The sequence below is a fragment of the Microcaecilia unicolor genome, chromosome 6 (genome assembly GCF_901765095.1).
Source record: "Microcaecilia unicolor chromosome 6, aMicUni1.1, whole genome shotgun sequence".
Classification (NCBI taxonomy): Eukaryota; Metazoa; Chordata; class Amphibia; order Gymnophiona; family Siphonopidae; genus Microcaecilia; species Microcaecilia unicolor.
The window spans coordinates 21,194,386-21,207,273 of NC_044036.1; the positions used below are offsets into that span (position 1 = coordinate 21,194,386).

The following is a 12,888-nucleotide window of genomic DNA, read 5'->3' on the forward strand; positions in this document are numbered from 1 at the left end:
ATTCGAATCATGAATTGAACAGTACTACTACACAGGGGCTACAGAAGCAGGCCTGAAAGCTGAAGTGCTGCTGTTGTAGCCTGTTGCCTGGACAGTGCACTTAACTGCACTACAAAATCTCTCTCTCTCTCTCTCTCTCTCACTCGCTCACGCACTCACTCTCATGCTCTCACTCTCTCGCACTCACTGTTTTCACATGGCTGAGGCGAGCTACCCATCACAGTTCAGCTGTGGTTGGTCACAGACCCTGTTTGGTGCCTAAAAGGGTGATCCTGATTGGGAAGCAAGAAGTGAGACCCGGCCCTCACTCCTTACTTCCCAAAGAGAAGGGGAGGGGTGAGGTGCGTATATTAGCTTTTGTGGATGATCCGCAACATTCTTACAATGCCTTTTGAGTATAGTTGATGAGTTTACCTATTATTCTGGTTTTAAACTGAACTTACTCAAACCTGTGGCACGTCAGCTGCAAGACTCTATGTGTATGGACTTGGAGGGGCCCTTCCCAATTCTTTGGGCTGATCGGACCATCAAATATTTGGGAGTAATAATACCACAAGACCTGACTCAGCTTGGTGCACGTAATTTAGATCCCCTTTTTGCTGACACTAAGAGTTGGTTGAAAGCCTGGCAATCGTATCCACTCTCCTTGCTGGGGAAAACTAAACTGTATAATATGGTTTTGCCAACGCACTGACTTTATGTATACCCAATGCTCCCCTTTAGTGCTTAGTGTTTCCCAAGACAGACAACTGACTAAGCTTTTGAACGCTTATCTTTGTCCCTCAATAGGGTATATCTTCCTCAAGACAGTGGGGGGTTGGGGCTGTTATCGGTACATCTGTTCTTATTGGCCTGTGGCATGTGACACATAAATGATTGGTTTCGGTCAGTATCTCATTTTTCTTACACAGCGTTGTCCCATCCTTTACATTTTAATTTTGTGTTGCATGGTCTGGCATACGTACCCTATTTTTAAAACATTGAAGAGTGCCCTGGAATGCTCTCCTTTGTTGTCTTTTCATGGAAATGGACATTTTATTCCTGGGATGTCGGGGGCCCGTTTCCTAGCCTGCCATCGTCAGGTTCTGTCCTTTCTTTTTCAAGTGGATACAGAGCAGAGTACCCCATGTCCATTTACAGACCTGCGCGTGGAATACCATTTGGATTCCAATGATATTTTTTTCTTATCTTCAATTGTGCCATTATGTCTCTGCCTTGCCTGCCTCAGCACTTACAGCAGAATGGCATGAATTGTTATTGGAGGCTTGCAGCTTGGAGGCCCAACAGCGGATTCCCCGATGGTTTCACCACAAATAGTTGGACTTTTACCTGCATTTGACTTGACCCCACCGGCGCAGTGGTGGTCTAAGGACTCAACAGTTACAGTGACACCAGGCCATCTTCTTAAAAGCCTCACTTTGTATCGATCTTTGACCAAAAACGTTTGAATTAGGAGATGCAATATAAACTGGTGAAGCGCTTATATATTTCACCCTCCCGGGCATTTCAGGCTTACTTTTTAGTACCTCAGATTTGTGCTCTAAATATTATCAACCTCAGGCTCACATGTTCTGGTGCTGTCCCCAAATTCATCGTTTCTGGACTTGAATAGCCACACAGGTGTACTCCATGTGGGGTGTATGGTGGATCCCGCGACCCCTCATTTGATTTGCAGTGTATGACGTGGTATCCCCCAAACCAAAAGAATGTTTAGAATTTGTGAAACGATAAGTGTTGCTGGGGATCAAATGTATCTTGCAATGCTAGCTTCAGCCTGTGCCTCCGTCAGTTGCTAGATGGAGGTCAGCATTGATTCACTAAGCTTCTGTTGAGCACTGTGAAATATCAGACCTAGACTCCCTGAGAGGTAGGAATCTCTTTTTGGTTTGGGGATCTTGGCTCATAGCTGTGATCTTAATTCTTATCTATGTGGGAGTTCTATTTATCTGTAACATGGGACTGGAGACAGTGTATATGGACATGTATGTATATTCTGAAACTGAACATGGCAAAGACTGAGCTCCTTGTCTTCCCACCCAAACCCTCTTCTCCTCTTCCCCCACTCTCCGTCTCTGTTGACAACGCCCTCATCCTCCCCGTCTCCTCAGCCCGCAATCTCGGAGTCATTTTCGACTCCTCCCTCTCCTTCTCTGCCCATATCCAGCAGACAGCTAAGACCTGTCGCTTCTTCCTCTATAATATTAGCAAAATTTGCCCATTCCTCTCTGAACAAACCACCCGAACCCTCGTCCACTCGCTCGTTACCTCTCGTCTTGACTATTGCAACCTTCTTCTCGCTGGCCTCCCGCTTAGCCATCTATCCCCCCTTCAAGCTGTCCAAAATTTTGCCGCATGTCTTATCTACCGCGTGAACCGATACTCTCATATCACCCCTCTCCTCAAGTCGCTCCACTGGCTCCCGATCCGCTACCGTATACAGTTCAAGCTTCTCCTATTGACCTTCAAGTGCACTGAATCTGAAGCCCCCCATTACCTCTCTACCCTCCTCTCCCCGTATGTTCCCACCCGTAACCTCCGCTCTCAGGACAAATCACTCCTATCTGTACCCTTCTCCACCACCACTAACTCCAGACTCCGCCCCTTCTGCCTCGCCTCACCTTATGCCTGGAACAGACTTCCTGAGCCCATACGACGTGCGCCCTCCCTGCCCATTTTCAAGTCCTTACTCAAGGCCCATCTCTTCTCTCTTGCTTTTGGCGCCTAACCACCTTCCCCATTCCCGATACATACACTGACTACATAGCTTATTACCTTTAGATTGTAAGCTCTCTTGAGCAGGGACTGTCCTTCCCCTTGTCTAAACTTGTACAGCGCTGCGTAACCCTGGCAGCGCTATAGAAATGCTAAGTAGTAGTAGTAGTAGTATTCCTTGCAGGATTTTTTTTTTTAACCTTAGTTTGGGGTTGGGGATGGAACAGGGAAGGGTTTTGTAATTCGGATGTTTGGCTGTTTCATGTTGATGTATGTCTTGCTCTTTAATAAAAATATATATTTTTACATTAAGTAAATATTACATTTGAATAAAGAATACTGCCAATTGGGAGAGTTCAATAAAAACACATTTTACAGATGGATACTTCAGACTTATATTGGAATTTAAGGGAAAAAGAATCTCTATCTGTAGGACACCAGGTTCAGCAGACCTCTTTAGCACGGCCTTTGCAACGTCAGGAAGCATTTAATCTTATGGTTCATTCACCACACATCTTACTGTTGAAAGAAATTCCACAATACCTGATTGCAGTCTGACTGAAAAACTAAATTAACTATCAGTGTTGTTAATGAAACCACCTTTGACTCAGATTTTTTTTAAATAGTCAATTAAGTTTAGAAGGCCCATTGCAGAGGAATGAGTGAGGAAGGTCTTGCACAGCATAAGCTTCTTAAAAGGTGGAACGTAATAACAAGAGAAGTCATCATCTTTTTAAATCGCAAAATTTCAATTAGATATTTATGAAACGTCTCCAATATAGTAGGAGCTTGAGGAAAATTTATAATAGGCAAATTAAGGGGCTCATTTTCGAAACAGAAAAAGAGCGACACAAAGCAGCAGATGGACCTTTGTTTTTGGGCAAAACATCCAAACCTTTATTTTCAAACCCTATTTTTTTTTGACGTCTTTCTATGCATTTCATAGAAGTGGAGGAGTGGCCTAGTGGTTAGGGTGGTGGGCTTTGGTCCTGGGGAACTGAGTTTGATTCCCACTTCAGGCACAGGCAGCTCCTTGTGACTCTGGGCAAGTCACTTAACCCGTAAGCCACATTGAGCCTGCCATGAGTGGGAAAGCGCAGAGTTCAAATGTAACAAAAAAAAAAAAGATACTATTGGAGATTTTACACGGAATGTTGCTATTCCACTAGCAACATTCCATGTAGAAGGCTGCGCAGGCTTCTGTTTCTGTGAGTCTGTCAGTGGTTAGGGTGGTGGACTTTGGTCCTGGGGAAAGTTCGATTCCCACTTCAGGCACAGGCAGCTCCTTGTGACTCTGGGCAAGTCACTTAACCCTCCATTGCCACATGTAAGCCGCATTGAGCCTGCCATGAGTGGGAAAGCGCAGGGTACAAATGTAACAAAAATAAAATAGATACTATTGGAGATTCTACATGGAATGTTGCTACTATTGGAGATTCTACATGGAATGTTGCTATTCCACTAGCAACATTCCATGTACAAGGCTGCGCAGGCTTCTGTTTCTGTGAGTCTGTCAGTGGTTAGGGTGGTGGACTTTGGTCCTGGGGAAAGTTCGATTCCCACTTCAGGCACAGGCAGCTCCTTGTGACTCTGGGCAAGTCAGTTAACCCTCCATTGCCACATGTAAGCCGCATTGAGCCTGCCATGAGTGGGAAAGCGCAGGGTACAAATGTAACAAAAATAAAATAGATACTATTGGAGATTCTACATGGAATGTTGCTACTATTGGAGATTCTGCATGGAATGTTGCTATTCCACTAGCAACATTCCATGTAGAAGGCTGCGCAGGCTTCTGTTTCTGTGAGTCTGACGTCCTGCAGGACGTCAGACTCACAGAAGCAGAAGCCTGCGCGGCCACATTGGTGATCTGCAAGGGCCGACTTCTACATGGAATGTTGCTAGTGGAATAGCAACATTCCACGTAGAATCTCAAATAGTAGCAACAGTGGAGAAGTGGCCTAGTGGTAAGGGTGGTGGACTTTGGTCCTGGGGAACTGAGGAACTGAGTTTGATTCCCACTTCAGGCACAGGCAGCTCCTTGAGACTCTGCGCAAGTCACTTAAACCTCCATTGCCCCATGTAAGCCGCATTGAGCCTGCCATGAGTGGGAAAGCGCGGGGTACAAATGTAACAAAAATAAAATAGATACTATTGGGGATTCTACATGGAATGTTGCTACTATTGGAGATTCTACATGGAATGTTGCTATTCCACTAGCAACATTCCATGTAGAAGGCTGCGCAGGCTTCTGTTTCTGTGAGTCTGTGGCCATCCTCGACATTTTGGATCTGCACCTTTAGTTACCTTTTCCCCAGAGAGGTCCCGTTTGTTAATGCAATGCAAACCTCATTTGAAGAAGCAAATCTTCTGGTTTCACACAGTGATCTATTGTTGTTCTGTGCATGAAAGAACACAGACTGTGCAGTAAGAAGGCACTGGATGCATTTTGCCAATCCTATCACTTGAAAAACAGAACCTTTGGATTTAGCCCATTCAGCTTTTTCAGTAGTAGTTCAAGATAAGTTATATTTAAGTACAGTATTTCCATAACCTGAGAGAGCTTACAACCTAACAATTGCAGCATGAGTGAGGGCAGAGCCTGACACCGTGAAAACACAGCCATACAGAAGTTTTATTTTCTTCCCAGATAACTGATTCTGGTCTCTTGTTGTTGTGTAACCCACTTGGAACTGTGAGCGGGATTTAAGACCAGCTTATTATTAATATTAAAAATGAAATAAAAAAAACCAAACAATGTATGTGCAAGGAAGAGGATGATCTGTTCCCTTCACAGGTCAGGAGAAAATACATTCAAAGTCCATCTTCCATATATATATATATATCAAACATATAAATGGCGAGTGACCGACTCACTCGCAAATGCGCAGTAGAGACTTCCCTCTCTGTCCCGCCCCCACGTCAATACGTGATGACGGGGGGGGGGGGGGGCGGGACAGAGAAGGAAACTGCGCCGCCGAGGTTGCTACCGCTCCCCCCCCCACTCGGAGTCGCCGCCGCCGCCACCCCTCCACCCGGCCCGGGCCCTCGCTTCCCTTCTGAACTTACACATCCTTTCGCCGAATGCAGCAACGCACATCAGCTGAGCTGCAGTGAGCCCTTCCTTCTTTGCCTGTGGCCCCGCCCTCCTGTGACGTAACGTCAGCGAGGGCGGGACACACACAGGCAGAGAAGGAAGGGGCAGCTCAGCTGATGTGCGTTGCTGCGTAAGTTCAGAAGTGAAGAGAGGGCCCGGGCCAGGTGGAGGGGTGGCGGCGGCGGCGACTTCGAGGGGGGGGGAGCGGTGGCGACTTCGCGGGGGGGAGGGGAGCGGTGGCGACTTCGCAGGGGGAGGAAAACCTCAATACCAGCCCGTTTTTACGGGCTCAACGGCTAGTATATATATATATCAGCGGCGTAGCTAGGTGGGGCGCCAGGGGGGGCAGCCACTACCTCAACCGGAGCTCTGCCGGCTCCAGCACCTATTTTATTTTGTCCTGTTGCACTGAAAATGTGCGCCGGCGGACGTCTGCTCTCGCTCCCCCCCACGCCATCAACCTGGCTCATCCTGGCTTTGCTTCTGATAAGTACATAAGTAATGCCATACTGGGAAAAGACCAAGGGTCCATCGAGCCCAGCATCTTGTCCACGACAGCGGCCAATCCAGGCCAAGGGCACCTGGCAAGCTTCCCAAACGTACAAACATTCTATACAATCAAGCCATTGTGACATCACTAATGAGGTTGGCTCTTATTGGTGGAATGAGCCACTATGACATCACAATAGGTTAAATCACTGTATGTAATAAAAGTGAGCCAAGTAGAGGACATAAGTACATAAGTAATGCCACACTGGGAAAAGACCAAGGGTCCATCGAGCCCAGCATCCTGTCCACGACAGCGGCCAATCCAGGCCAAGGGCACCTGGCAAGCTTCCCAAACGTACAAACATTCTATACATGATCTATATCTATAACTTTCTCTCCCACGGCCTGCTCTGGCAAGGCCATGGCATGCACTACTCTGGCTCACACAGGGCAGCACAAACAGCTTGTCCCTGGACTAGAGTCCCAGAGTCAAAGTACTTTCTTCCAGTATTCAGCACAGGCTTGGTCTTTAGTTCCAATGATACAGTTTCAGCAGGGTTCCAAGATAAACTTGGCCTACCTGAGTACAGCCTCTAAATTTTGGGCCTCCCTGACTGATCTATACTGAGGGGTTTTATCCTGCCTTGACCCAAGGAGGTTTGATAACAGCAAATGGCACGAGCTCCTCTGGCCCATTATATGGGCTGAAGCCAGTAGGCGGAGCTTGTTGTCCTATCAATTTCATTGTTTTGGATGTGCCAAGATGGCGGCAACTGAATGGGAAGAATCAAAACTTCCTTGGATGGAGTGGGTGGAGACCAGCTTCAGCCTTCTGATACCATGCCGTCTCCTGTTATCAAACCTCCTTGCCTTGTCCACACCCTCCCTGCTCTGCTCCTGCTGAGTCATCCCTTCCTTGCTCTGTGGCCCAAGTGGCTCCATGTCTGTGAGAGAGTGCTGTTAAGGGGGAATGGTAATTTCCTATAGACTCTCTCACACTAAGTTACAACCCAGTCTCTTACCCTGTCTATAATTATGCTGACATTTATGCAAAAGGATAGGAAAAGACTGTTGTAGACACCTTGGGGGTAACGTTATGGCAGTGTGCCTATATTTAGGCACTCAGCGGGCACCTATGTGGCACCTATGCTATAAAGGAAAATAGGTACCTACTTTTCTTTATGGAATACTAGCATACCCAGATATACATGCACCTATATGCCAGAGATATGTGCATAACTTATTTGAACTTTGTAAATAGTGGGTTATAAGCTTTAAAAATACATAATATTCTGCAATGTATGCACATGTGAGTCCTGCCCTTGATCTGCCCAGACTCTTATGTGTCTATATATAAAATAAAACACTCTATATAAGGTATATTTTATCATTTACAGAATAGCTCTCAAACAGCTTTTTGGCATATAGATGCATATGTATATGCCATTATTCTAAATAGTTAGGTGCATAATTAGCACATGAATGTTAAAGCCTATTTTATAGAATTAACCCCTGCTCCAACTCAGGCTATTACAAATAAAAATAAATGTTATATCACCTAGGAATGAAATGTAACAACATAATCAACCTAATTCTATATATGACACTCAAAATTATCCCCTAGATTCTATATATGGCACCTGAAAATCCGAAGTGTATTGTATAACAATGCACATAACTTAATTGGTTAACTAGTACTGTTAATTGGATGTTAACAAGCAATTATCAGCACTAATTGGAATTGATTGAAATTTATGCATACAATTATCACCAACAATTGGACGCTAATAATCAATTATCAATGCTAATTGGCATTAATTATAATTTACATGCACATCTTTTGGCGCCAGGATCCGTGCATACATTTTACAGCCATGGGTGCAGCCATAGACAGATCAGGAGCATTTCTGAAATTTGCGCACACTGTTACAGAGTTCTGGTGACCTACTTTATACCAGTTTTAGCTATTGTAAGTTCTCACGACTAAATCTGGGCACAGATCCTGGTTGCTAAGCGCTATTCTATAAATAATGTTTATCGGTACCCAAATTTGGGTGCCATTTACAGAACTGAGTCCAATATGTAGAAACATAGGGAAAGGAGAAAGGGAATGGGACTTAATATACTGCCTTTCTGTGGTTTTTGCAACTATATTCAAAGCAGTTTATATAGTATATACAGGTACTTATTTTGTATCAGGGGCAATGGAGGGTTAAATGACTTGCCCAGAGTCACAAGGAGCTGTAGTGGGAAGCTAACTCAGTTCCCCGGGATCAAAGTCCGCTGCACTAACCACTAGGCTACTCCTCCACTAGCAATATTCCATGTAGAAGCCCGCCCTTGCATATCAGCAACGCGGCCGCGCAGGCTTCTGTTTCTGTGAGTCTGTCATCAGACTCACAGAAACAGAAGCCTGCGCGGCCGCGTTGCTGATCTGCAAGGGCGGGCTTCTACATGGAATGTTGCTAGTGGAATAGCAACATTAGCATTCCATGTAGAATCTCAAATAGTAGCAACAGAATCTGAATAGTAGCAACATTCCAAGTAGAATCTACAAATAGTTTCAACATTCTATGTAGAATCTAAAATAGGGAAAGGGAACTGGGACTTGACATACCGCCTGTCTGTGGTTTTTACAACCCACATTCAAAGCAGTTTACCTAGTATATACAGGTACTTATTTGTACCTGGGACAATGGAGGGTTAAGTGACTTGCCCAGAGTCACAAGGAGCTGCAGTGGTAATTGTTCCCCAGGATCAAAAGTCTGTTGCACTGACCACTAGGCTACTCCTCCACTCCAGCAGATAAAGGCCAAATGGCCCATCCAGTCTGCCCATCCTCTGTAACCCCTAACTCTTCCTTTTCCTAAGCGATCCCACATGCTTATCCCATTCCTTTTTAAATTCTGACATAGTCCTCGACTCCACAGCTTCCACTGGGAGGCCATTCCACGCTTCCACCACCCTTGCCGTGAAATAATACTTTCTTAGATTACTCCTAAGCCTATTCCCTCTTAACTTCATCGTATGCGCCCTTGTTCCAGAATTTTCCTTCTGTCAATAGTGCAGCTTATTATGCAAAATATCTTTGAATTGTACTTTGCTGTCTTCTTGAGCAATGAATGCATTTTCTTCATATCACTTATTACAGTAACTACATTAATACCAGTCTGGAAACATCTAATAGATGGACTGAATAGTCTCAAGTGCACATCTCACTGTACATCAAATATATTATTTTTAAACAATCTACATTCCATCTCCCAGATCTATCAGACACATTGGTACTATCAACCTAGTCATACCATCTCCCCACAGTTCATGAAACCATCAGAATCACTATAGCTTAGAATGGTGTTAGAGACCTGTTTGAGTCCATACTTAATCTCCAGTGAACTTCAGAGATTTTACTTTTTCCTTTTGTCCTTTGAGCTGATGGGTTCACTTCACTAACACAGTAATATGACCTTCAGAGTATGTTGCAGGGGCGTAGCCACGGGTGGGCCTGGACGGGCCCAGGCCCAGCCACTTTTGCTCCAGGCCCGCCCAGCCCCTTCTGCCCGCTCTCCCCATCCACGTGGTCTGCTCACTTTTACTGCCCTGAAGCGCCGTTCTCCCTCAAGCACCAGCGATTCTCATAGCTAGCCTTCTGCTAGCGCGCGTCGTCGGGGCCTCTTCTCAGGCACGTCCCGCCTACTCTGCAACTTCCTGCGTCCCACCTTTGCGGAAAACAGGAAGTTGCAGAGTAGGCAGGACGCACCTGAGAAGAGGCTTCAACGATGCGCGCTGGCAGAAGACTGGCTATGGGAATCGCCGGTGCTGGAGGGAGAACAGCGCTTCAGGTCAGTAAAAATGACCAGAACTGACCATGTGCAGGGGGCTGTCACGGGGGGGGGGGGGGGGTGGTAGTGGGTGGAGAGGAAATGCGGCGGCGGGCAGATGGAGAGGAAATGCGGCGGACGGGGGTGGTGGTAGCGGGTGGAGAGGAAATGCAAGGCCTGTGCCCACCCAGTCCACCTCCAGGCCCATCTAAAAATTAAACTCTGGCTACGCTACTGGTACGTTGGCTTCTTTTCTCCTGAGAAATCAGCCTTGTTAAACAAACAAGCACCCTGATGTGACCTGCAAGGCTGTGATTCAGAAGTGAAAAGTGAAGGTGGTTTCAACTCACCGGATTATTGTACATTTCAACGATTAGTTGTTTCACTCCATACAGCGTGGGATGAGCCCAAGGAGATGGGTCTTGCCAGTGTCGATTTAAATCGAATCCCATCAGAGAGCACCTAGGTAATGCCAGAAATCACCATTGATTAAAAAAAAAAGTTCACATTCTATTCACAGGCAACACCCTACTATACAATATTACTGTATTAGATTTTCCAGGTGCTTCCAAGGGAATGTTCAGCCAATGGAAGATAAAAGAAAAAAAAAAACCCAGAGGAATAATTTTTCCTATTTCTAAAATTAAAAAAAATAAAAATGAAATCGTTGCTAAGCTCCAAAACTGCATGGGAATTGACCGCAATTCATTTATCTGCTAAATATGATGAGGCTGCTTATTTTAGCTTAATCTTCAAACGCACCTAAGTAAACCCTACTAACTCATTCTGGCACTGGTTGTCCTTTACCAACAGCATCGCCAAAAGATTTACGAACCTAGAATTTACATTTACTGGGCAAATGTCTAAAAGTCAAATAGGGCTAAACGCAGACAGATCAGGTATTTGGGAACACACAGTTTTAATTTGGGATTGGGATGTCATTAAGCTAAAATCAAATAAACCAGAGATTAGCCATCTTCTAAGACCCTGTGTGGGCGAGTCACTTTTCTTCTTTTGATCAAGGTTGTTTGCACTGAAAGCTGAAGTCTGTTGATCTGTAAAAATAAATAGAGAACAGCAGCTGTGCAAGCTTCGCAGAATAAGCCCTGTCCCAGTCCAGAAGCAGTTTTCATTTCATTCTCAAGACATATTTAGCCCTTCTGTTGAGAATGCCTATTTGAATGCCAGTTGGGAGTACTTAGTTATTTAGTTCACATTTTCAAATACCGTTTACAAGTCCAGGAAAAACCATCGAAGCGGTGTACGATTATCACCACCTACACCCAAACCCTTCCAAAAAAATATTAAAGGCCATTTCTCTCCCAACACCCCCTCCCTACTTATACAAAGCAACAAATAGAACCCAAAGTACTAGGATGTTAGATATTAATAGAAACAGAGAAACATGACGACAGATAGAACCCAAATGTCTGGAGTTCCAAATAAATGTTCTGTGTGTGGATGTTGTTGGCACGGTGTCGTGTGACTTTCTGCAGTTCAGCGCATTGTCCGCCACTTCATGGTTGCGGGGTTCTGTCCCTTAACCCCACATTCAGCAATGTGATTGCTGGGTGTGGGGTCGGTGGGGGGGGGGGGGAGAGTCTTGCGGCTGTGGGGTGGTGGACGGTGCGCTGGGCTGCGGTGGGGTTGTGTGATACCATGCCAATGATATTTGTGCGCAGAATATTTGCTTGGAATTCCGGATGTGCACATCTAGGGGCAATCGCCTCAACTTCTCACCCTCTGCTGTTTTTGTTCACTATGTTGTCACCTTATCCCTTTCAATAAAACAAGAAAAAGGTAGTTCATGTTGCCATAAGACCCTCAGTAATGCTTGACACAGAAATATGAGCTGTTTAACCCACCTCAGACCAAATGCTAAATCATCAACATTAGAAAACCAGGTAATAAGACATCAGTTTGTATGCACACGTCTCTGCATTCAGTGTCTTCATGATTATTGGTTTTAAAACAATAGTGTGCTGATGACTATGCACAGTTTTCTTGTGCCTTAAACTCTTCTCCGCAATGATACAGGAAATTTTATGCAGAACCTGCACTGAGCTGTGTACTAAGCCTCCTTCACGTTATCACATTGACTTCTACAGGATTCTTTTAAGGGGCTTCGACGTTAGCTTCAGAACTTAGTACAAGAACAGTACTGGGCAGACTTCTATGGTCTGTGCCCTGAGAATGGCAAGGACAAATCAAACTCAGGTATACATAAAAAGTATCACATACCATGTAAAATGAGTTTATCTTGTTGGGCAGACTGGATGGATCGTTCAGGTCTTTATGGGAGGCGATTCCATGCGTCCATCAACCTTTCCGTGAAAAAGTATTTCCTTAGGTTACTGCTGAGCCTATACCCTATTAACTTCTTCCTCTGCCCTCTCATTCCAGAATTTTCCTTCATTTGAAAAAGGCTCACCTCCAGTACATTAATGCCACTGAGGTATTTAAATGTCTCTGTCATATCCCTTCTCTCCCGTCTTTCTTCCAAAATATACATATTGAGAGCCTTACGTCTATCCCCATACATTTTATGAAAGAGACCACTGACCAATAGCTGGCCTTAAGGTGAAATGGACATCTATGTACTGACAGAAAAACCACGTAAGGTTAGCTTGTGCCATTCCCCCCTCATTCTATAAACTTTCACACAGAATTTCACAACTAGCGGCAAAATTGTATACGCAGGTTATAGAATATTGCCAGTTATGTGCCTAATTTAATTGTTAAATTAGGCGCTAATTGGCATTAAGTACCAAT

At 45.0% G+C, this 12,888-nt stretch overlaps 1 protein-coding gene across 1 annotated transcript in view; it reads right to left on the reverse strand.

The window, feature by feature from the left end:
- AGBL4 (ATP/GTP binding protein like 4) overlaps window positions 1-12,888 on the reverse strand; it is a 2,274,308-nt gene that overhangs the window by 476,481 nt on the left and 1,784,939 nt on the right. The window contains exon 9 of the mRNA XM_030206027.1: window positions 10,467-10,578. Within this exon, the coding sequence (XP_030061887.1) occupies window positions 10,467-10,578 (112 nt within the window). The remainder of the gene's footprint in view (window positions 1-10,466; window positions 10,579-12,888) is intronic.